This window comes from Stigmatopora argus, chromosome 1 (genome assembly GCF_051989625.1).
Source record: "Stigmatopora argus isolate UIUO_Sarg chromosome 1, RoL_Sarg_1.0, whole genome shotgun sequence".
In the NCBI taxonomy this organism is placed as follows: domain Eukaryota; kingdom Metazoa; phylum Chordata; class Actinopteri; order Syngnathiformes; family Syngnathidae; genus Stigmatopora; species Stigmatopora argus.
In genome coordinates, this window is record NC_135387.1 from 18,037,345 (window position 1) to 18,061,726 (window position 24,382).

A 24,382-nucleotide genomic window follows, 5' to 3' on the forward strand; every position below is an offset into this window, starting at 1 on the left:
CAGCTGAAATGATGTCTGTGTGGTATGTTGTGTGTAAATGGGAGGAGCTAAAAAATGCCTCTACCCCTTTAAAAGCTGTTGCTGTGGAGCTCCACCTGCATATATTAAAATGTCATGATGTATTCTGTATACCTCTCCTGCAAATGCATACACTTTTTTCTGGGTGGCTCACACCTATCAGGATGTACACAAACTTCTCTCAACTAGTGTTTACAGATGATTACATTACCATCTTCCAGATGAATTCATAACAATTAAACAAAAGATGTAGGCTACAAAGTGTAGGTAGGGCTGTTTTTCTTTACTGGGCAAAACCTATTTGTCTCACAAAATATTAATCTCTTTTTACAAGAATGTCAAAAGCAACAGATCATATTCTAACACTGCGTCAAGCCCAAGACTCCAATAAAAGTTCCTCTGATGTAATTTATAATGGTGTTTATGGCCTTTGGAGACAGATTTCTGTGTTTGAGGACCAATTTCATACAGCACATTCTTGAACTGAAAACAAAATAAATATATAAGCTTAAATTATTATTTTATTCTAACTGGCCCAAGATTTACTACTATTTGTGCATTGATGTCAACATAAAAAAATACTAGGATTATGTAACACAATGTAAGTTGTAAGAAAAATAAACTCTTCTGTCAAATTATACAGAGCTCAAAATGGCAATGTGATAATTTTCAGCAGAATATTAAAATTGAAAAGAAGAATACAAAAACGGCCTCCAACTAAACTATTGTGCTTTAAATCTAATTTTATATAGGTTTTGATTAAAACGACTATTGAACAAACATATTAGGAAGGTATTAAATACAGTCATTTGTTTATATTCATTATACGCATGTTTACCGTGGTATGAAAAAGATGATTTCAGTTTTACTTTAATAACAGAAAATAAAATAAATTCACGTATGGATGGATGAGAATTTTGAGAAAACTTTTATGTTTGCTTTGTTTATTTTCAGCATGTTCATGGGATTGTGAGGGAAGTACGAAGACGTCTAAAATGACTGACGCATCGTGAATTTTAATAACATCAGTATTTGGTCCTGTGTAATGACCCAGATACATGGTGGAATCCTAATACCAAAACTCACAAAGCTGCAGATTATACCTTGCAGTTATTTTACACTCTAACAGAACCAAATCCTCTTGAATAAAGCTGTGTGTTCATAACAAGCAACAAACAAACACACATGCAAGGATTGTTGGCTAATGTGTGGGTGTGGAGTGGGTTCTTTTTGATGTACTATAGGTAATGGGTTGGAGGAGCAAACACAATAACAGGAAGACAAAAAAGAAAAAAAATCTGATTTGATTAGCATATGTTTCCTGAAATTGAGACTGATCATTAAACAAAAAATGTTGTTAATGGTGTTTACCAATTACGATTTTTTTTACTGAACACAGTTTTAAGAGCTCAATGAAATGTTCTGCAATTACACATATTAAATAAGAGTTGTGGGTGAGAATGTTTGAGAGATATGATATTGGAATTAAAGTTGCAGTCTGCAGTTACTTTAGTTACTGTATTTTATTTTGCGATGCATCATATAAAAAAAGTTGTGTTAAACAAATGTTTCCCTTCTATGTTATTTCGCAAAAATCTGAAGGAAACTCCTCTGTTTGATGCATTACAGTTCTGTTCTATTGCAAATGAGATCATTCAGTTATAGTACCCCATGGTGGCTATTTATTGTGTCATTTTTCATTGGCTGTTTGCAAGTACAATATTCATAATTGATGTACCTTGGCTGCTCAGAGTATAACATCCAATGACAGAAGATATGATAACCTGAACACCTACCATGAGTGTATACATTATTTAATATGGCCCAGAGATATATTGTGATCCTACATCGGTTGTACCACTCAACACACAGCTACACGCATGCATGCCGATACTATGTAAAAAAAAACTTTTTGGGCACTGATTTTCATTTTTGTTTTAAAGTTGTTGTTTTTTCTTCTTCAACATACAGTGATTTGAAGTGACACAAATGTAGTACTCACATATTGCAGTATAAATAAAATAAGTTGTACATTATACAACAAATTCTGATGTGTAAATATAGGCAACATAACCATAAAACAAAATTAAAGGTTACTCAGGAGCTTTTTGTCATGAATGGCTTTTTGGTAGTGTAGCACTTGTAATGCCTTAAATGAATTGCGCATTGCTTATCTCCGATTCACAATCATCATGATCTGACATGTGACAACTTTAGATATGAGGTCAAATTACAAATGTGATGCCCGCTGGCTGACCCAAACACCTCATGAGTAACCCACAGGCCTGGTCTCAAAATAAATTGTAACTGTTATGAGACTAAATTTCTAAGAATCAGGTCAACTTGATCATTAGAATTTGTAGACATCATTAATCATTGTTAGCATTTATTGTGAGCAACAATAATCAAATAGTAAGATTGCATCCTTCTATCTAACCTATCCAATGTGCGCCATGGGGTGGCATAGGCTTACTTTATGTACTAATGTTAGCTTCAGCAAATTGGAACTATAGAAAAAGTGTGTACTAAATTCATGGCCCTTCATTTCACTACAAAAACCTGCTCTTTCAAAAATATATATATATATTTTTTTCTTATTCATCCTTAGTGGATAGCAGATCAGAACCCCATTTGTACTTTACAATTACTAATTATACATCTGCTGCCACCTGCTGGAATCCATACATGTTTAGCATAATGAAGCATTTTTTATTTAACTTTAATGTACTGTAAAAATTACACAATACAAAATTAATCATTATTTAAACATGTTTGCCTATATTAAAGCACACATTCAAGTGTCCAAATAGTACATAATCTTACAATGGCTTACATTACACTTAAATGTACGATTTAAAAAAATTAAGAATCAAATCTCTTGGTGACTTGTTGAACGCGAAGAAAATAGTTTTAATTGGTATACTTGGTTTAAAAATAAATAAATACTCTGGTGCTTTAGTGTGTGTAGCAATCAAATCAATGAGATTTTACATTTGCCTCAGGACGCCATTGATTTGACCTACAATGTTCAGAGTTATGTTTTCTGATTGGTTTGTCAACTCAACACGTCTGTCCCGCTTGTGCGTGCGTGTATGTTTGTCTTGTTTTGTATGATCCCACAAAAAAATCTAATATTAATGCCTACAATTTAGGAATGTGTTATAGGAATGTTGGACAAATTATTTCAAAAGCACATTTCTGAACTCCTGCCTTGATTTTGGAAGACAAGCCTTTCTCTTGGTTAAATGTCTGCTCTAATTTATGCTTAAGGTGTTTTTTTTGGGTGGAGGTCAGGAACCTGTTAAGTCCGCTCAACCAAACCCATTCATACTTTTACGAACACGCGGCTCTCGATCTGCATGTGGCTCCCGGTCAAAATGAATGCTTATCATATTTTGCATGTACTCTGGCTAAGTTCCATTTGATGTGTGTGTTGAGGGTGGACACTTACCTTGAAATGTACACATTGTTGTTTTATAAAGGGAAGAAAGTTTTATGGTGAATAATATGGTTTTAATTGTGTGTTTTGTGTGTGTATCTGTCTGTTTTGGCAGGTCACTGTGTGGTGTGGCTCTGACTCCCAGTTTCAAATTTTTGCTCTTTGTGGCTAACTTGTTCCCCACCCCGAAACTCTGCTTTGATTGGCGCAAACAAACGTAATCTTCTAAAACACAAACTCTTGCAAGGCATGCATTTTTATTTTCTCTTTGATATTTAGGCTAATTGGGACCTGACGAGTGTAAAAAACTAAGAATTATCTTTTTACATGATGTAGTTTCTGAGAAAAATGATGTCCACATCATGAATGGATGCCAGGCCCTTGTAGTCCAAATTTTAACATTGTAGTCTTTGACATCCAGAAATCTGATGTCCACACATGTGGACGCCAAGTCATAGGAGGATATAGGAAAAACTAGAAAAGCCCAGAAAAATTGTTAATCAGTATTGACCAAAATGTCATTTTACATCTTAGGAGAGCAATTTTGAATCATATAAACATGATAATATTTTTTATTGGGGCGGCCCGGTGGTGCCAGCGGTTTGCGTGTCGGCCTCACAGCTCTGGGGTCCTGGATTCAAATCCAGGTCATGCCCATCTGTGTGGAGTTTGCAAGTTCTTCCCGGGCCTGCGTGGGTTTCCTCCAGGTGCTCCGGTTTCCTCCCACATACCAAAGACATGCATGGTAGGCTGATTGGACACTCTAAATTGCCCCTAGGTATGGGTGTGAGTGTGCATGGTTGTTCGTCTCCTTGTGCACTGCGATTGGCTGGCCACCGATTCAGGGTGTCCCCTGCCTCTGGCCTGGAGACAGCTGGGATAGGCTCCAGCACCCCCTGCGACCCTAATGAGGAATAAACCGGTTCAAAAAATGAGATGAATACACGTTATGAATACACTTCGAGGAAAAGCCCATTCGGGTTCCAACGTGAATTGTTGGAATATTTTCGGCAATTTATAGCACGTTTCCACTTCACGTGTGTTGTGCGCACAGTCTGCGGCACAGTGGCGCTGCAACATTCCAGTTTGTTCCATGGTTCTCCTGTACCGTACTGTATCCCCCCCTACCCCCTCCTCCTCCGCCCTCCCGACGCCAACCCACAGCAACATGACACCGGAGACAAGCGGTCCAAACAAGCCAGCAAATAAATGAGGCGTTCCCATCCGCCCAGCCTGTCTGTCTGCCTGTCGGCCTAACGGAGCACCAGAGCGTCTAGAACAAGCGCAGTCGACCGCCCCTGGAAAGATCACTTCCAGAGATATACCGCCCCCCCTCCGACGCCGCCGTTGGAAAGCAGAGCAGGTTCTGGGATGTTATTTTTTTTCTCTGGCAAAGGCAGAAAAGTCGCGGCGCCTGGACAAATTCCTCTCTTTTAGACCGAGAACTAGGAGAGGACGTTGAGGAGGAGGAGGAGGACAAACTCGCTTGTAAGCTTTCGGTAGCGTTTCTTTAGCATCTAGGCGAGCTAATTGGCTAACGTGTAATTACATGGGAACGTCCTGTTTGCAACGCAGACGCTGGGCGGAATCATTTGTTATACATGTGAGAATGCTAAACGGATAATCAAATGACATATTTGTCGTTTTGCGTCACCCTTTTCCGGCTTTAGTGAAGTTTCCCTGCAGGAGACAGGCGTCTAGATGCTAGCATGTCAGCTTATCGGGATGGCTTGCTTTCGCAATTGCGTTTAATATACGCCAAACAAGCCGATCGCTTTGGTTTTATGCGGGAATGCATCACCGGACGACGTTAGTGTTGTTGTTTTGACCCTCTTTTTGACGGCACATGAGCGACTTTTAGTCTGCATCAAATGTATAGCCACCAGCCAGACAGGGCATTTCGACAAATTGAGCTGATCCGAGGATCTGCGAAGGAAGAAACACTGATGTGGTAGAGGCAAAAAGAAGACAAACAGAAAGTACATCAAGTGTGTGGATTAGCACCAAGTTAAAGACCAAAGTCTGTCTGTACGATTATGCCTCTGGGTCGAACTACAACGATGCAGTACCTCGCAAAATTCGGCTTTTGCTTGGCGCTTCTCCTTACACCGGTGGCTGGTAAGTTGCTTGGCCGTCTATACATTGTCTTGTAAATATTGAATGCTGTTTAGTACAGTGTACACACCGATATCACCGAATGTGCTTCTGTTATTGGATTTTCTCAAAGCTCCCTCCCAATTGAGATGGATTCTCAAATGATAAACACTCCTTGATTTCTACAATGTTTGCTGTATGGAACTCATTTCATTGATATCCACAATGTCCAGTAACCTTCACAGATAACTCATCTTGAATGTTCAAGCAAATACCCACAGTTGCTTCTTTTTAATCGTTCTGTGTACAAAGGCCTGGAAAAACACTGCCAAACATACTGCAGGCCTTGTCTGCCAAATGGTGCCCCAACCCCCCTTTTCCAGGCTCTGGGTTGAGGCCAGGCTTCTGTGAGACCTTGAGCTTGAGATAAGATACTGGGGCTGCACAGAGATGGAGGAACAGTGTATGCAGGGAATGTGTGGGAAGATGGGACAGCTATTTTTTGCAAGAGAAAACAATCAACCTCCTATGGCCCTGGACCTCTGTGTTAAGATTATTGGGTTCCTATTATAAATGTAAAAATACCCATATGTTCTTCATAATTCTGGTTTCTAGTACCAGTGTTATAAGTAGAGGTTGAATAAAATCCACACTGGTGTAATTAATATGGCCATGGTTGTGCCTAACCTTTAATAGATATGTGGTTATCCATTCCAATTTGAATCATGGACAGTGATTAATTGTGTGTAATTGCCCAAGGAATATTTACTGTATTGTGCATCGGGCCAGTGCCAAATGTATTTTTGTCATATATTCATGGAGAATGAGTTGTAGACGAACTTGACCTGCATTAGAATGGATCTTTCGGCTGAGAAAAGTAATAGTGTTCACTCTTATTGTCACCTATATTGATGACTGATTTTTAAAAATAATAAGTGTTTTATTACAATCAGTGCACTTTTGAACATGGCATATTTTTGACTCAAACATAATTTTTGTTGTTGTTTTAATTAAAATAGAGAATTGTTCTTGCAATCTCTTTTTAAAATTGTACCAAATACTCATGTAGACTGTATGGTTGCTACTTTGAACATATGCAAAACGTAAAATCATATTATTATTAAGAGAGCATTTTTTTAGGAAAACGAAAAGCTCAATCAACGTTTTAAACTGTTTCCACTGGAATTTGGATGATAGCACTTTCCATTTAAGTGCTATGACTATCTTTGTCACATCATTCATTTAACTCAAAATGCATATAGCCTCTTACGATCATTGGACTGGCCATATGTCACACAAAACCAGCATCTTCAACTGAGAAGCTAACCTAGAGTTTCATGTTTTCCTGCTCCCAAAAACATTTATAAACCTTATGAGTAGTATTTCTCTTTCAATTTTGAATTATTGCTAAAAGAGTGTCTTTGGCATCTCCTGGATTGGTCTGTGTGTAAGTGCTTTCGAAGTGCAGGGACCTGGTGCAGAATAAAAGTAAAAATAATTGCAACCATGTTTTGGAGAGTGTGAATCTTCACTACTATACTATTTGTGCCCTTGAGCAAACTCCCTGGAAATATGCTCATTTCTCCTTGAGTATTTGCATTCTGTGCGGTCAGCTTCTCTATATGTAATGGTACAGAATTCAACAAAAATGCGTAATTCTTCAGCTGGGCTTGTAATTGGTCTAAAGAAAATAAAATAAAAGTTAAAGTTAAGCTTTAATATGTAGGCAACAAGATGAAGCGTAGTATTTATGCACCAGCCTCTGACCATGACATATACAGTACATGGGATCATGTACTATACTACATGTATTAGATGGGTTACTTAATTGACATTTTTTAGCGTCCTTGCATTTAGCATCATATTTCATACTTGTAGTTGTTTTCTTGACACATTTGTTCTTTCTTTGCAAAATGTGTTTGTTAATTCATTCTGCTATTTTGTTTTAATTTCTGAATGTTTTTTATCCATGTTTTTTTTATTCAACTAAAACATGCATTTTTCCTTACATGCCATCATAATTCTGTGTTGGATTATTATGTTTTAGGGGGAGTCCTCTAAAGAACGCAGATTAGATTAATTACCAAATTTTTCATTTCACTGATGTCTGTTATGATGCAGCATAATGCAATTTCTATTTTGATATGAATGCACCAATTGTTTTGGGTTTCAATATTTGGGTTATATCACACAGCTTGTTTTGTCTTGCATTCTGTTTCCATCAAAGCAGAAAAGTCTATTAACTCTTTCATGCACACATTTTGAAAACCTGAATAAGGATTTTTTTCCTCAAGTGATTTTGTTACTCTGCAGGCGTGATCAAAAATAATCACCTATTGTAACTGTTCAGCGTGGTTACTACTGTGTGTTGTAAAAGATAAGATAAAATCTAAACAAGTGAGACTCCGTAAAACACCTGGGATGGTAGTGGAAATACAGCTCTTTATTTTACCAAAGTTACAGAAAGATAAACCGAAGCAAAATTATTTGCTTGTAATTTGAACAGCTCATTGAATTTTCTTGTACATCCTAAACATTAGATTTAATGGAGTAACTCAATCGAATGTTGGAAATTGGTAATAATAATTGGGACAAAAGGGATCTCTAGCTTTGTGAAGCTATGATTGTTTGTTCATACATGATTTTTTTTAAAGATTTTATTGGATCAGCTTGCATGCTTGCAATCCTGTGTCCTTGACTAGCAAGAAAAAGAACATGCATCTCCTATCCTTTTCAGACAGGTTTTTCATTCTAACATTTCGACATGATATTTCATATTCACATAAGAAATTACAGTGCACCAATTCCCCAGCCACAGCCAGTAACAAGCCCGGATCAAAACAGGGTTTGATTGAGTCAGGATGGGCATACAGCATCAAAATCGACAACTCAGGCAAATAACTCTTTTTCGACTCGCTTCAATGGTTGGTTGGCATTGAAGAATGTAGCATATAGCATATTGGGAGCCAAATGACATGCAGTTTCAGTTGGACATGAGTAATGTAATATAAGACTGTGTTCATACTTAATTTAATTACCTTGTCCAAATTAAGACGAAAATTAAAGTATTCATCATCTGAGTCTCTTACAGTTTCCTTGTTGGGTTTGTAATTTAATTTGGCTATTTTTTTACCACTTTAAAAGGATCACACTTGTGCTGCTGTCAACTCAAACATAAAAAAGATGAAATAATGCCTTCACCAAGTGAAAATCTTACACTTCCTTCATTTCAAAATATGCATGATGCGAAACCCCAGCAAATTTAGTTTTTACTTGTTTTGGTCCTTAATCTAGTGTAAACCAATCTGAAAGAGTAAAGAGCTAATAATTCCTCAAACAAACCTTTATAAATGAATTGAGTATATAGTTTTAGCATGTTTCATGTTCAGCAAAATTGCATCTTCCACTTAATTGTTGACATTTCTTGTTTTTGTGATCATGCAAGAATTATTAGCTGGATTTCAGAGCACCAAAACTGAAACACTGAATTCTGCAATGGTGCCAGTAGCCGTGCTTACGTGTCTGTGAAAGATGCCACCAATAGAAGATGGGACTACACCCATCCACACAATGACTCGGTTACAGTGAGCTAACTGCCCATATATGGTCCAGTTGTTCAATGATTGCGAATGATTGGATATTAAAGCAACAGCTTTTTCCATTATTTCCATATTGTAAATATTTTGTAGGTCACAAAATTTAACATGAGCATCCCGATAAATGACTTGCTACCGCCCTCGTTGATTGTATATTACTCAAAATGTTGAACATTATCATTACATTCAAGAGCTACACAAAATATGGGTGTTGAGGTGTTCAAATGGGCATACAGTAATATATGTACAAATGCCTTACCAGTGCAAAGCCAGGGCAAAAATGATCCTTACAACCAATTTCACTCAAAACATATAAATTTATATGATTCTAAAATAACCAGCTGTTTACTCTGCCTCTCGCAAAACATTTCTTACATTTCTCACTATTTGAAACGGTAGAATATCGGTAGACTTTAGTAAAAGCAAATATCTTATTATTGCCCAAAGAATCCTTATTTTATCCTCATAAAGCTGGTAAGTTTACCTCTAGTTTTAACGGACATCGAAGTGGTGGAAATCTAATGATGTGATTGAATTGCCATGTAAACCCTGCAATGACACTTTGAATTTTATCAAGGCAAAATCTCTGCACTCGACCTATTTTTTGCATGTTGAAAAATTATTCAAATTTGAAAAAGTAAAAATTTTAAAAGATGGGTGATAACAAGAAATCTAAATCATTTGCAGCATTTTGATTCGACCATTATCTGGTGTATGTGCTTTGTTCATAATTCATCTAAGATTATCTCCTGTGCCCCCCATTGTTGTGTAATAGCACAACACCTCCGTCACTCAGTCATTTGTGTTTTCATCACATATTTGGGAAAGTTAGGGTCAAGAGGGTGGCTTAGCAAGGGGGGTGGAAACCAGGATATGATACAAAAGCATTGTGGTCAGTAATTGTGGCCCTACGGTTTGAGGGCAGTGTAAACCCAAGGATTAGCATAACTGTACCAGACCCAGACAGACACAGACTGAGTAGTGGCGGTGTTTTTAGAGGGTGGCAGTCGTTATGCAACAGATGGGACGGATTAAAAGCCTACTTGCCCCTGCTTCATCTCTCTCATCTTTAAACAGGCTTGGAATATTGGGGGTGTCAGCAAAGGCCCCAGAATCCAACCCATCCCACCTCAGCAACACGAAAGCACCCAAACAACAGCCATAGCAGGTAGATTAGGGCTGATAAATAGCTTGACTTTCCGCAACAATTGATATTTTAATTACAAATTGTAGTTGTAGTAAACTAAACTATTTTATTTCTGGGAATTTGAAATGTTATAAATAATTACATAGGTATATTCAGCACATCTAGTTATGGAGTGAATATTTTTTTTGCATGTTAGAGTCATAATTTCCCTTTTTGTGTTTGGGAAAAGAACGAGATGATGGCCAGCATACTATGAAAAGAACTAAAATGTAGTTAAAGGTATTCAAATTAAGGTTTTCATTTGTCCCCTTGTTTGTACAAATAGTATTGACCCTTAACAAATTGTTTGGTGTTTTGGAACAATACAAAGTGTCCATAAAAGTTGAAGAAAAAAAAGCATAACAAGCAACAACATTTCAAGCCACATTATTCAATAAGAATATTAGGAAATAATCCAATATGATTTCAAACAACATTTGTAATGAAAGGGTGATGCATTTTGCAATAACTCAATGCTTGGCACACTGTCCTCTTCTCACTGCAGTGTCTTGCATCTCTTATGGGACTGGGCAACAGGGACAGATTAGATCTGTTGTTGTTCAGCAATGAGGCTGAGGGGAAGGGGGTAGTTTGAGAGGGAGGGTGGGGGCACCTAGGGCCACCAGGGAAGAGAGTTACACGGCTGGAGTGGGGGATAGATGCTGGAACTGGGGGTGGGGGTTAGAAGAGAGGGCGGGGTATTAACAAATATCTGGGCCACTGGCAACCACTAAAGTGCCCACCATTATCCAATGAGAGAGCTTGCAGCAGAGCACTACACTCCAGCCTTTTGATATTTCTTTGCCTCTTTCCCCCTCTCGCTCTCATTCTCTTTCTCTCCCTTTCTTTCTCTCTCCGTCTGTCTCTTATCACGCTTAACTGCGCTTGTCTTCATGCTCTAACCAACTATCTAGTGTAGCAGTAGGAGTTGAGCACAAGCTCTACCGAGAAGAATCAGGAACAAGAGTCAGCCATGGCCAATCAGAAATAAACTCTGAGATTAGCTCCCAGCCATAAATGCTCTTAAGCGATTGGGAGAATTTAGTCAACAAAACAATCAACGTAATTTTTTTTTTTTAAAAATCCCCCCAAAACCCCACTAAAGTTCTCTCAGAGTTAAAATTGCAATAACGTAGTGTTGTTAAAGATATTGATTTCGAAATTGTGACGTGAATTCAGAGTTTAGTTTCTAAATTCTTTAAATATGTTGGAATATAATTGCTCAAAATGTCAAATGCAGAGAACAAAATTAAGTGATGTGTTTTATCTTAGCCAGGTTGTGTCTCAGTTACTTGTATGAATTCATAAGTTCTGTCACAGTAGAGTCTGCTGGTAGTGGTGATTTGTTTTCAAGTTTAGACGGTAGAAACATGGATATTCATACAAAGATGGGTTATTCTTATGTCAAACTATCTGTGGCCTTCATGGTCAAGTCTGTTTGTTTTACTGTCTCGGGTGTTGTCACTGACTGTGCACTTCCTTCTATTGTCCCTCTATATTTCCTCCCTTGCAGCATGTATGATGATGTCCGTCACCCCTCCCTTGTGCACGACATTTCCATTAATATCCGAATATACTCAAGGAAGTGGATTCCACAAGGAAAACAATTGCATGTGCAGGTCTAAGACTCCTAGGGATTTTGAGGTTTGTTTTATTTAAAGGTAAATTGAACAAAATATTTTTTCCCAAAAAATGTTTTGTGTACAGTAAAAATAACAAAAAAAAAACAGGTTTTAGTTGCTGTTGCATTTGTGGAATAAAATGAAACGATTGATTCTTCCATTTTCATTCTTGCCACGGAGCCACTATTTTTCTCATTACCGCCCTCTGCTGTTAGCCAAAATTAATGTCAAAACAGCTCAGAGCAGTTGTGACGTGAATGTCACATGACCAAGCGTAGAGGGAGGATTTAGTGTTTTTTATCGCACTAACACAAGTGCGGTTTGACATGACAGTTTGAACCCAAAATCAGTTTACCGCGTGATACACTTGCGTATTTACCCTTCCAAGTTGAGCCAATGTTCGCTGTCTGAAACACAGTCAGTGAATTTTGTGTGGGAAACTGAAACAATCACATGCTGGCCAGCAGGCCTCAATTAATGCTGGACTGTGGAAATAACAAATACCTTGAAAATTAATTATTTTGTCTGCCCTTGCTTTTTGTAAAGGCAACTGATGTGTGGTAATTGCAGGCCTGTTTTTTTTTCATAATATTCCAGAATTAGTCATGGGTACTCACAGAAAAGAACAAATATTTTGGTAAATCTTTTCGGGGGTAAAATCTTTGATATTATTTAATACATTATGAACCAACTGAAAATGAAGTGTTTTAAAAACGCCCCTGATTTCTTCTCTTCAAATCTAATTTTGCTTTGTTTCCGAATTACGTCATGTTATAGTGTCCTATGTTGAGTTGTAGTGGTATACAGCATTTAGTTGCAGCTTGGATTGATCTTAAAGTGCTATATAAATAACCTTAACTTGAGTTGAGTTCTTAAAGGCCATACATACAAAAACGAAACAGCATTTGTGAGAAAACCCTTTGTACCACTCTGCCCCCGCAGGCTCGCTTGACCTTGGGTACAACGCAACCACTCTTGCGTGTATAATAGGCGTAGCCCCTGTAAACAGAGGAAGGGGGGGGGGGAAATGTTTAGAGGACATGCCATATAGATTCTCATGTTTCTTATCTCAGATGATGCTGTCTATGTAGACAGACACATATACAGTTTTTCCAAATCCAGTCACTTCCTTTATTGAAATGGACATCCATTAACAAGTTTTGCTGTGGCACATTGTAGATTTCACATCATTGTTTTTGACAGAGAGACTATTGTCTGCCAATAATCCCTGGTGGATTGATTTGCAGATCATCAATTTAAAAAAATGGAGTATGACAAACTGTTTCCTTTGATGCAATACTGATGACCCTTTTTATTTCCATAAACAATGCATTGAAACCAAAAAAAATTCCAACATTAGGTGCTTTGAGTTCTTTGATGAGCATCGACTGTACATTTGCGCTTACAAATATCGTGTATTGTAATGTCCCTATGTCTTTGCATTCCGTAGGCGTTTTGAGTTTTAAGATACACTTGAATTGAATTTATATTGATGATTAGCTGGAAAGAGGCAAGATTTAAAACCATTCTTGTGGGCTACAAGTGAAGGGTGGAGTAAAATTTCTTGTTGTTTTCGCGAATAACAAACAATATTTTCTTGTTTCACCAAAAAATGCATTTTTGACGAGTAGGAATGAACAGTTGTTTTCCAGTTTATTGAAAAGCATCAATAACATTTTAACATTTTAATTGTATTCAATTTATTTTGTTGCTAAATATGTTTTTACGGCACTCTTGATGCCGTCGTCATTCGCGATGAGGAAAGTATATTTCTAGTTTGTTATTGTCAACAGTGTTGAAATGTGGGTGAAAGGTCAAAACACATAACTATGGTAATAATTAGATGCTCAGCAAAAGTACTGCACTTATAAATTGTTACTTACTAAAGACCCCAAATCTCATCCTTTTTGTAGCGGCACAGGGCGAAGAGCGGGAGTGTGCTTTTAACGACCAGCAACATCAGGAGGTTGAGCGAGTTGCTCTGGGCGAGGGCCGAGTCTCTCCGGATAATACGACCATCCGATGTGCCAAGGGTAACCACTGCTTCGGCTTGTGGGAGAAAAGTACACCAGGCGATTTCCGAATAGTCAAACAAGGTATGATAGGCGTAAGATGATAGAAGACCAACTAAAATGTATCTAATGTAGTTTGCATGATGCATGTTTACTCTATTTTGCCATGGACCATTGATTTGATTTAATTTTGTTAGCATTAAGCTATTTCCCTTTATTTTGGCCACTTTGTGTGTGTTGGCTGTCTAGCTGATAGCACGGGTTCTGCAAATCCATGGAAATTCCTGAAATGTAATATAATTTAAAGTGCTTTGAATTTTCTCCTGTTTGACTGAAGCTAAAGTTTTCCTCTTTTACACTCATGGATTTTTTGTGCTTTTCCTTGCTCTTTTGGGGGTTCAGATCAGGGATGTCCTCATCTCACTGTTTGCCAGCGGTGGGCATTTGAAGCCCTTTTAAGAATTTTGTCGTGATTAAGAGCTATATAGATAAATGGGAATGGACTTGACATAGTATTCCTAGTCCAACGTTTCCTAGTTGTGTGTGGTTTTGGGGGGGAAACAGATATTGGACACTAAATTCAGACCTTATAATTTCTCAATATCTGTGTGGTTAATCTCGATTAGGTTGCTGGCGCCAGCTTGGTGACTACGAAGGTTGTCGTGATGACCATTGCAAAGCGAAGACTATGAAGAACGCGACATACCACTTCTGCTGTTGTGGGACTGACATGTGCAATGTCAACTTCACAGAAGACTTCCCGCCTCCGAGCCCCACTACTGCACAGCCCATCTGTACGTGCACACACACTCTCACACACACACACACACACACAGACACACACACACACATACAGGCACACTGAGGCACACTCATAATTTATAAACACTGGAAATCTCAACTTTTTGCTATCGTTCTTTCACAACAACCATAGTTGGGGTAAACATTATTACGCCAGGCTGTTTTAATATTTATGGTTTACACTTGATAACAGAGACATACATTACTTCCTTGTACATTGAGGTTTTAGTTCCTGGTAAAATTTTGTAGGGAGATACGAGTTCCCCAGTTACAGAAAAGTAGACACGTGTATTGTCAATTGTTCCTTCTTCAAGGTTTAGAGATGACTTAAATGCAGTGTGTGTTCTATGTGTAGACATGCGCAGGTGACAAAACACATACATACACGCACACATGACTTTTTATGTTGCCACTCCACATTCCTCAGAATTCAAGGCGTCTGTATTATCAGTCTGTCTGCGAGTGGCTTAGTGACTGATCTTAGCAAACAGGTGACAAGGGAAACATGGAAAGCAGAAAGGAAGAAAGCCATGTTTATTGGACAATGGATTAAACATGATATTATCTCCATAGCCACTATTGAGGGTACAAAGTTTTCTAAACACGAACGGACATCCAATGATTCCAATTACTTTGTAGCTAGGGCACCGTTTTTAGTAGTTCTCGAAAAAATGGTTGGGTGAATAAAAATAAAAATGTAAGTCAGATAGAACTTGGGGCAAATGATTATTATTATACTACCAGCAATTTTCGGTATTGACATTCGTATTCTGATGCAGTGGCACACTTCAATAGCTACAAGAGATCCCTATGTCAGGCCACACATTTTTTACCAACTAATTTTGCTGTGTGTAATTATACTGCTCTAATTCTTAACATTTAAACAAGCTACTAGTATTGCCCTTGAAAACTTTTTTTAATGTGGCTTGGCCCTAGTACAGGGTGTTTTGGTTACAGGGTACAATGAAATCTCAAAACATTCAAGACATCCAGGAGCAGTATGTGCTGCTCTACATCAGAAAGCTTGGTTTCAGCCCGATCACAGATACTCAAACTAGATCAGAGGTGTCAAACTCATTTTGGTTCAAAGGGGCCTCATTCACAACATTTAGGTATGTCTCAAGTGAGCCGGACCAGTGTATTTTTGTCCTAATAATTTAATAATAGCACCAAAGCATTTTCACCTCTCACTTTCAGAGATCATTCATGTAATATTCACCTAAATAAATATGTATTCTCATTTAAATGTAATTTTGGTCTGAGCCTTTTTTTAATCATTAACCAAACAAAACAAATAAATGCAATTTTAACAATTCTACAAATCTGTGTTTTTACACGTGCACACACAATTTAACAACTCAGAATTATGGTACGCACACTCAGAAAAACTCAGGTAAAAAAATAAGTAATAATAGATTTTCTATTGATTCTGTTAAATGGCAATGAGGAGATGGGGTTAAAGCACTTTGAGCACCTTGAAAGTTGAAAAGCACTATACAAGTGGAAACCCATTCACCATTTTACTATTAGCTTTCCAGCAAACCACATCATTATATATGAATCACTTGAAGACCATGAAAACAGAAATACTCTAAGTATGTTTTAACCGTTTGCTCTCTTGTTTATTTATTTTTTTATTATCTGTTTTCCCTACAGACCCTCATACTCTGAGTTACGAAGTGACAATAATCATTGCCCTGGCAACAGTCGGTGTGCTGGTCATCGTCGCTGTAGCTGCTTTCTTTGGCTATCGCATGATGCGTGGTGAGTTTCCATGGTGCGCTGGCGAGAAGAAGAAAAGACCATATTCAGTAGCTCAGTCTTTTTAATGATGGGGTCACAATCACTGTTATAAACGAGATTAGCGAGAATATGGTTTAATTGATTTCTTCATTCTGTGGACACTCAACCCCTTCTTCTTTGTTTTACAGGAGACCGTAAGCAAGGTCTTCACAATTTGAACATGATGGAGGCTGCTGGCTCAGAGAGCTCTTTGGACCTAGATAATCTTAAACTGCTTGAGGTATGTTCCCCCAAAATATGACGGGTCCCATTTTTCTTTCCTAAAGAAAATATATCACTTATTCCCCCCTAAATAGGCCAATATACAGTACAATGCAGCTCACCCCCAGCATTTACTACACTACTACTTTAACTGAGCGAGGCTAAAGAATGTTCGTGCCTGTGATGCATTTTGTGTTAAAGTTTGTTGGATGTCTATTTGAAAGGTCACCACTAACTTAATGACTTAGTTCTGAGCAACTCAATAACCCTAACTAAATTTCATGCCCACGGTTTGATTTTTTTTTAATGCCCGATTGCCTCTCATCTGCCTTTCATTTGGTTCTGTTTTCTCTACTTGCAGCCTAACTCTCTAAACCTTCAATCTGATTTTATATCTTTCTTACATTAGATGAGTTTGCTCGAAGGACAGAGATTTACATATACAGTGCTCAACATAAACAAGTACATGTCAGAATATGGTTGACAAAGTTGAGTTTCCTTTTAGAATGATGCTTTCCTACGCTTACTGTTCTGCAAAACACAAAATTGTTTGTTTATTAGATTTATACTTACTAAAGTATGTTTTCTTTAAAAAATGTTGCTACTCTGACTCCAAACCAAAAAATATCTTGTGAATTGAGATGAAACATTTGAAGAGCTTAAACTTCACAATTCTGAAAATTATTGTGCTTACCAACGACTAGATGAATGAGGCTTTTAGGGTTTTTTATTCTCTGCCTTTTTTCCATTTCCCCCTTCCTTTTAGCTGATTGGCCGGGGCCGATACGGCGCTGTCTATTGCGGCTCCCTAGATGAGCGACCTGTTGCCGTCAAGGTCTTTACTGCCAGCAACCGCCAAAACTTTCTAAATGAATGCTCCATATACCGGCTGCCATTGCTGGAGCACGACAACATCGCTTGCTTCGTGGCTGCCGATGAGCGGATAGGCTCAGAGGGGCGTACCGAGTACCTGCTGGTCATGGATTACTACCCACACGTGAGTGATGTGATTCCCAAATGTCTACTGGCAATCAGGGCAATATGCACTCTTAGTGTGGTTGAATACAATGTCTTTGTCATAGCCGCCTGTAGTATTACGTCGAGCATGGCACACCTGTGCATTCTACTTAATGTGATTTTCAGAACGTAAAGTGCATTAAGTAGTATAATTTACAAACGTATGAGTAGTTTAACTAGTTTAAAGCTTTTTGTTTATTAGTAATTTAATAATACAATCACATTTTCAAATAGTTGGCACACTATACACCATTGTATTACTACTTCGAATCAACTTTTTCCAGGTCCAGTTGAGATACTAAATATATTTGTGATGAAATAATTTTTAAAAAAGTGTTTTGTCAATGTGAGGTAGAAGCATGATATAATTAAAATTATTTTCAATCATTTTTAAGTATGAAACCTGGATCACCTGAATGTTATTTAGGTGACTCGATGAAACTAGTAGTATGTCACTTGGCCTTTGTCGATTATGCAATTGTAGGTGCATATAAAGAGTCAGCAGTTTTTCCCCACTCGCACACATCACTTGTTCTCTTGTCAGACTTGAAGAGCAATGCTGGTGATTCATTTGACTTTGCCGCCTCATCAACTCCACTCCACATCTTACGATAGTGGCCCTTTTTCCTCATCCTACATTTTCCTGCCCTAGGGATCCCTGAGCCGCTACCTGAGCGTTCAGGTCAACGACTGGGTCAACAGCTGCCGGCTTGCTCATTCCGTCACTCGTGGCTTGGCGTATCTGCACACAGAACTCTTCAAAGGAGGTCAGCTACCAATTTTGGGGGGGAAAATATTCTGAAAGCCCTGTCTTTCAGTCAGAAGTTTAAAATGATTTGTACGCCGCACAGGACGACTATATGTGGGTCATCGCGTCACTGCATTGCGAGAAACGCACACTTTCATTCTTCCTGTGCAGCATGGCCTATTTAAAAAAAGTCCCCTTGCTTGCACCCAAGTCATCAAAAATTGCTTAGAAGGATGACGTGACTTGATATGAATATTCTTGAGGCTTAGCAAAATCACTCTTCGTAGGCAGAACTGACGACTAAAGTGAGCGATACTCCTTCGGCCCTCCTCATTTATCTGAATCAGTCGATGTACTCATCACAGCAGTCAGCGAGGCTTTCAAGTAGCGAGGGAGTAAAAGGCAAGTGGATGAGCAAGTGACACGCGAAGAATTGGAAGGGAAAGAAGAGTTGTTTGGTGTACTTTCAGCTCTGCTCCAACTGTCGCTCTCTGTAGCAGTAAGTTTGCACATGCAGAGAATATTTGGCAATATATTCATAATCTTATTTTGGGAGAGTTGAGAGAAGAAACATTTTAGCAGTCTCTGGAAAGTACATTATGTTTTGGTAGAATTTTGAGAGGGGAGCATGGACTTTTATGAAGAGATTTGCTTGATATATCATTAAGTACCAATATACACTGGTACCTTGACTTACAGGTTTAACTGGATTCATGCACAAGTTTGTACCATTTTTTTTAGCAGGCAAAATGTTTGCTATGTAAATTCAAATTGCATGACTCTGTTTCAGCCACATCCAGTAAAACGCAGGGTTTTATGGTTTTAGTAAAGAAAATATCTCTGTTTTAACTATAAATATAAAACCATAAAAGTAAATGTAACTCAATTAATGGAGTGTTTTAAACTGCAAAAAGATCGACCGCATGACATTGCACGGCGCGAAAAAAAAAAAAAAAAAACTATTAATCAAGGGACTCATAGGTCAAGGAATACGAACGATATCACAATCTGCCTCGTCACGTGATTTACATTTTTTCTTCTTCTCAGTTTTTATGTACTATACTGGGGTTTGTTATGATAGTCAATTTTAGAATCAGTTTAACCCCCCCTGTATCATATGAAAGTATATATTCTTTGCATTTTCTTTTTATCAAATATTTCTTCTTCCTTCTTTCAAAGACATGTACAAACCAGCGGTCTCCCACAGGGACCTGAATAGTCGGAATATTCTTGTCAAGGCCGATGGCACTTGTGTGATCATTGATTTTGGCCTGTCCATGAAGCTGACGGGTAACCGACCAGCACGCCACGGCGAGGAGGAAAACGCTGCCATCAGTGAGGTGAGACGAGACCTCTAGTTACAGATACTCAAAGAATTTAGTCAGAGGAATAGCAGTGAATTTGTCCTGTTTTTAACCTCTTTATAGGTGGGCACCATCCGTTACATGGCGCCAGAGGTGCTGGAGGGAGCAGTAAATCTAAGGGACTGTGAGTCTGCACTGAAGCAGGTGGACATGTACGCTCTGGGCCTGGTCTACTGGGAGACCTTCATGAGATGCACAGATCTTTTCCCCGGTGAGACTTAGCACACGCATGTAGTGGCGAAAATTCACATCTTTTAGAGTGGGTGCATAAGACTGGTTGCTGAATTTTGTATCCCTACCCCCCAATGAACCTTTTCTAGGTGAATCTGTACCAGAGTACCAGATGGCATTCCAGGCGGAAGCCGGAAACCACCCGACGTTTGAGGACATGCAAGTGCTGGTGTCGAGGGAGAAGCAGCGGCCCAAATTCCCAGAGGCCTGGAAAGAGAACAGCTTGGTATGTGTGTGTGTGCGCGGGCGTACAGGAGCGCAGAAACAGGAGGGGAGCAACAGAAGTGCCAGAGTATCAGAATCTGTTGAAAAAAAAGCAGTCTTTTGGCTGTCGAAAGTGTTTGCGAGCGATGACCTGTGTCTCTTATCTGGCAGGCCGTTCGTTCTTTAAAAGAAACTATGGACGACTGCTGGGACCAGGATGCAGAGGCCCGCCTCACAGCCCAATGTGCAGAGGAACGTCTGGCAGAGCTGCTCCTCATTTGGGACCGCTCCAAATCGGTCAGCCCCACACTCAACCCCATGTCAACCACTCTGCACAATGAAAGGTAAGGAGGGATCTTCACCCATAATAATGTCTGCTGTTTAAAATTGTAAATATTCTCATCCCACATTTGAATCCAGGAACCGCGTAACACCCAAGTCTGGCCCATATGCGGATCATTCCTCCACTTATATCGAAGAGCAGGAGGGCATGCCTAAAAACACACAGGGCGATACCTCAAGCTCTGCGGGGGGGCGAGTTGGAACTGGAGAAAGGAACAGGAACTCGATCAATCAAGAGCGCCAGCAGCAAGCAAACGCCCGGCTGCCCACCCCCGAGGGTAGCAGCACCAGCCTGGGTTTCAGGGGGAGTCCCTCGGCCTCCACTACAACCACCACCATCATTTCTGAGTCCGAGGGGCCGGCAGGAGGCCCAGCGGTCCCAGTCTGTCTTCACCTGACTCAGGAAGACCTGGAGACCACCAAGCTTGACCCCAAAGAGGTGGACAAGAACCTGAAGGAAAGCTCAGATGAGAACCTAATGGAACACTCTCAAAAGCAGTTCTGCTCGCCGGACCCTCTGAGCCCAGGAAGTTCAAGCTTGCTGTACCCCCTCATCAAGATGGCCAGTGAGGCCTCGGGTACGTCGGAACCCGCTGCTCCAATGCCCGCCGCTGTCTTCCCACTGCCCAAGCAACAGAACCTGCCCAAAAGGCCATCAAGCTTGTCTCTGCGTAACAAGCCCCCCAAGAAGGAGTCGTCATCCTCTTCCCTCAGGTTCAAGTTCGGACGCTCGGGCAAGTCAAACCTGCGGCAAGTGGAGGCTTCCAAGATTAACACCGGTTCCGTGACGGGCCCCAACTTGGATGCAGAAGCTCATCGGGCTGCGGGCATAAACAATATACCCGCTCTACGGGACGTGCATGCTAACGGCAGTGTAAATGGCACCGTTAACGGTCACAACGGCGGCATTGTCTCTTCCGTGGCCCCGGCTGGAGATATGGGTTTTGGAGGCTCCGGTTTCATCCCCAATGGAAACGGAGCAATACGGTCGGATGATAGCCGCCTCAGCCTCGGCGTCATCACGGCCAGCCCCGACGAACACGAGCCTCTTCTGAGCCGTGAGCAACCGGATCCCAGGGACTCGTCCTCCACCGTGGCCGCGCTCCGCTCGGGCCGACCCAACACCAACAATAACAATAGCAACACCGGCCACGGCCGCGGCGACGGCAACAGCGGAGGCGAGAGTGACGGAGGTGGAGACGAGGACTCGAGTATGGAAGCAGGAAGCGAGGCTCCTAACGGGCCTCCGAGCGAAAGCACGGGACCCGGCTCCGCCGCTTCGGACTTTCCAGTGACGGTCACCATGCGAGATGAGTCCTTGCTCAGGCAGCCCAAAGTTCGCAGACCAGAGAGACCCAATTCTTTGGACCTGTCCTTCACCACACAAGACCTGGCTTCTCTAGGTGAGACAGCAACTGTTCACTTTGTATGTCGTTGACTTTCAATCTATACACTGGTATCTTGATTTAAGAGTCGGACACTTTAGAAAGTTTCGAGTTTAGATGTTTGATTGAATGTTTAAAATATCAATCAAAAGCCCCATTCCGACATACCCTGTAGTTCCATAATGTTTTGGCGTTTTAGTCTTTACGCTGCATCTGCAAGCGGCCAAGCGAATCATTTCCAGCTCACGTTGGAGTACATAATGTCTAAAAATGGCGATAGGCTAAACTAGCATACATGAAATGCTGTCTGTAAATGAACACTTTCTTATGCTAATCTGGATTCAGTGTACATATAGTTCACATTGGACAGCAGTAACAAAGTCTTAAAGTCCACCCTTCAGGCAACAGAAATCCATGTCATTTCCTGTTTGCAGGCGCCAGTTTGGGGCACCCTGACAGCGCTTTGGGCACCAGCGATAAGATCAAGAAACGCGTCAAGACGCCATACTCCCTGAAGAAATGGCGGCCGACCACGTGGGTCATCTCCACAGACGCCCGGGGGCTCGAAGTCAACAACAACAACAACGGCTCCGGTCGGGGCCAAGGCCACAATCGGCCCAAGTCCACTTCAGCCATCTACCTGCGAGGTGGAGACTTGGTCGGCGAGCGTGACGACACGCGCGTCTGAGCCCGGCCGGCGGCCTTCTGTCAAAGACTGAACAAACCCACTGAGGTTATCACTTTTTGTTTTGAGGGGTGTCAGCTCAGAGTCAGCAAGAGGAAGCTACGGGGAACGGTGGCTTAAGAGTCGAGTCCCATGTACAATACAGTAATTAAGGTCTTGCTGCTGTTTTGTCTATTCCGATGGCGTCGTGTGCTTTAAACGCAATCTATGCAGCGTTCTTTCCCGCTCAACCATTTCCTTCATTGCAGCCGCTGTCCCTTTACGTTCGTACGAGTGTTCTCTTTCTACGTGCACTTTGAGCGGACGAGTTCTTCGTATCTGGTCCCGCCCCGCCCGTGGCGATCGCGACGCGGCCCGGAATTCAATCACGTGCTCTTGCTTTATTGCTTCATTCAAGCACAAGGCCCCGTTGAAGAGAAGAAATGGTCTTAAAAAGACAGAAAGAACTCATTTTTATTTGTATTTGATTTTTGTATGCAAGACCTGTTTATCGTGGACTTTCCATGTATTGTTTCATCACACTATTTTAATTGTGCAATAGGATGTACTAGTTGTTAGATGCTTTTCATATTTTATTGTTTTTAACCATCAATCATGTTTTAAATATGTCAATCTCCTTTGCACTTATGATTACTCACAATCATCAACTTTGCCCTCTCAAGCCCCGATGGAAGAGGAAAATCAAATGACAATCCTTCTTTTTCCATCTCTCTTAAGCGGGGCACCAACAATCAAGAAAATTTGAACCTCCCCCATTTCCACAGAATCTCACCATACATTATATGTTTGTGTAATGCTCACAATCTAAGACACTTGTCTAATTGCCACACAACGTTACGTTTGATTTCATCTATGTGACTGAATTTACTACTCAGAGGGACTTAATAGGGGAAAAAAGTCCCATTTTCACTTTTGGGAATTGTGATGGAAATATATATATATATATATATTTAAAAAAAAGTGGCAGAAAGAATAACCTCACCTCCTTTCAAAGCACGCTGAATATTTGTGCGTGTACTGGTCACATTGCTTAATGTCTGAATGGGTGGTTCTACTTTGTGTGTGTGTGATTCTTTGAGTAATTTGTTTGTCTGAAGTGCAGCGCTGTACATTCAATGTTTGTTGTAACCATTCTGTATTCCCAGCGCCAATTCAGGATTAATTAAAAAAATATCCCATTTAAATTTTGTAATCTGTAATTTGTATGCAAGAAGAAGAAAATATTATTGCGTTTATTTGCATATTTTTATGGGATTCTGTGTTGCATTCAATGGACCTTGGATTCCATTGCTTCATGTTTGCTTGATACAATTTCCATAAACCTTTTAAGATACTATGGAAGAAAAAAATTCTCAAATGTATGAAAACTTGTTTTTTGTCTGTTTGGGGTGGGTCTGGCAAGGGAAATATTACAATATAAAAATAAAACATGGCTCTGCCTCTTGTGAAACAAAATGTATGTATTTCAGTTTTCATTCATTTTAATGTCATTAATTTCATTTCATTTGTCAATGTATATTCATATTTATAAAAATGTCGTAACGATGAATAATTAAAAAAAAGAATAATAATTTATTTTTTAAATACTGTACCCTGAAAGGGGGATAATCTATGTCAATCATCTGTCTGTCCGT

The 24,382-nt window shown here is 39.9% G+C and overlaps 1 protein-coding gene across 1 annotated transcript; it reads left to right on the forward strand.

Moving 5' to 3' along the window:
• Positions 1-4,600: 4,600 nt before the first annotated feature.
• LOC144077614 (bone morphogenetic protein receptor type-2-like) lies at positions 4,601-24,203 on the forward strand. The gene is made up of 13 exons (XM_077605489.1): positions 4,601-5,575; positions 13,869-14,051; positions 14,594-14,761; positions 16,425-16,532; positions 16,700-16,791; positions 17,539-17,769; positions 18,442-18,556; positions 19,717-19,877; positions 19,965-20,112; positions 20,222-20,358; positions 20,508-20,680; positions 20,757-22,081; positions 22,498-24,203. The coding sequence occupies exons 1-13, from the start codon at positions 5,494-5,496 to the stop codon at positions 22,749-22,751; spliced, it is 3,177 nt and encodes a 1,058-aa protein (XP_077461615.1). The 5' UTR covers positions 4,601-5,493; the 3' UTR covers positions 22,752-24,203.
• Positions 24,204-24,382: the final 179 nt, after the last annotated feature.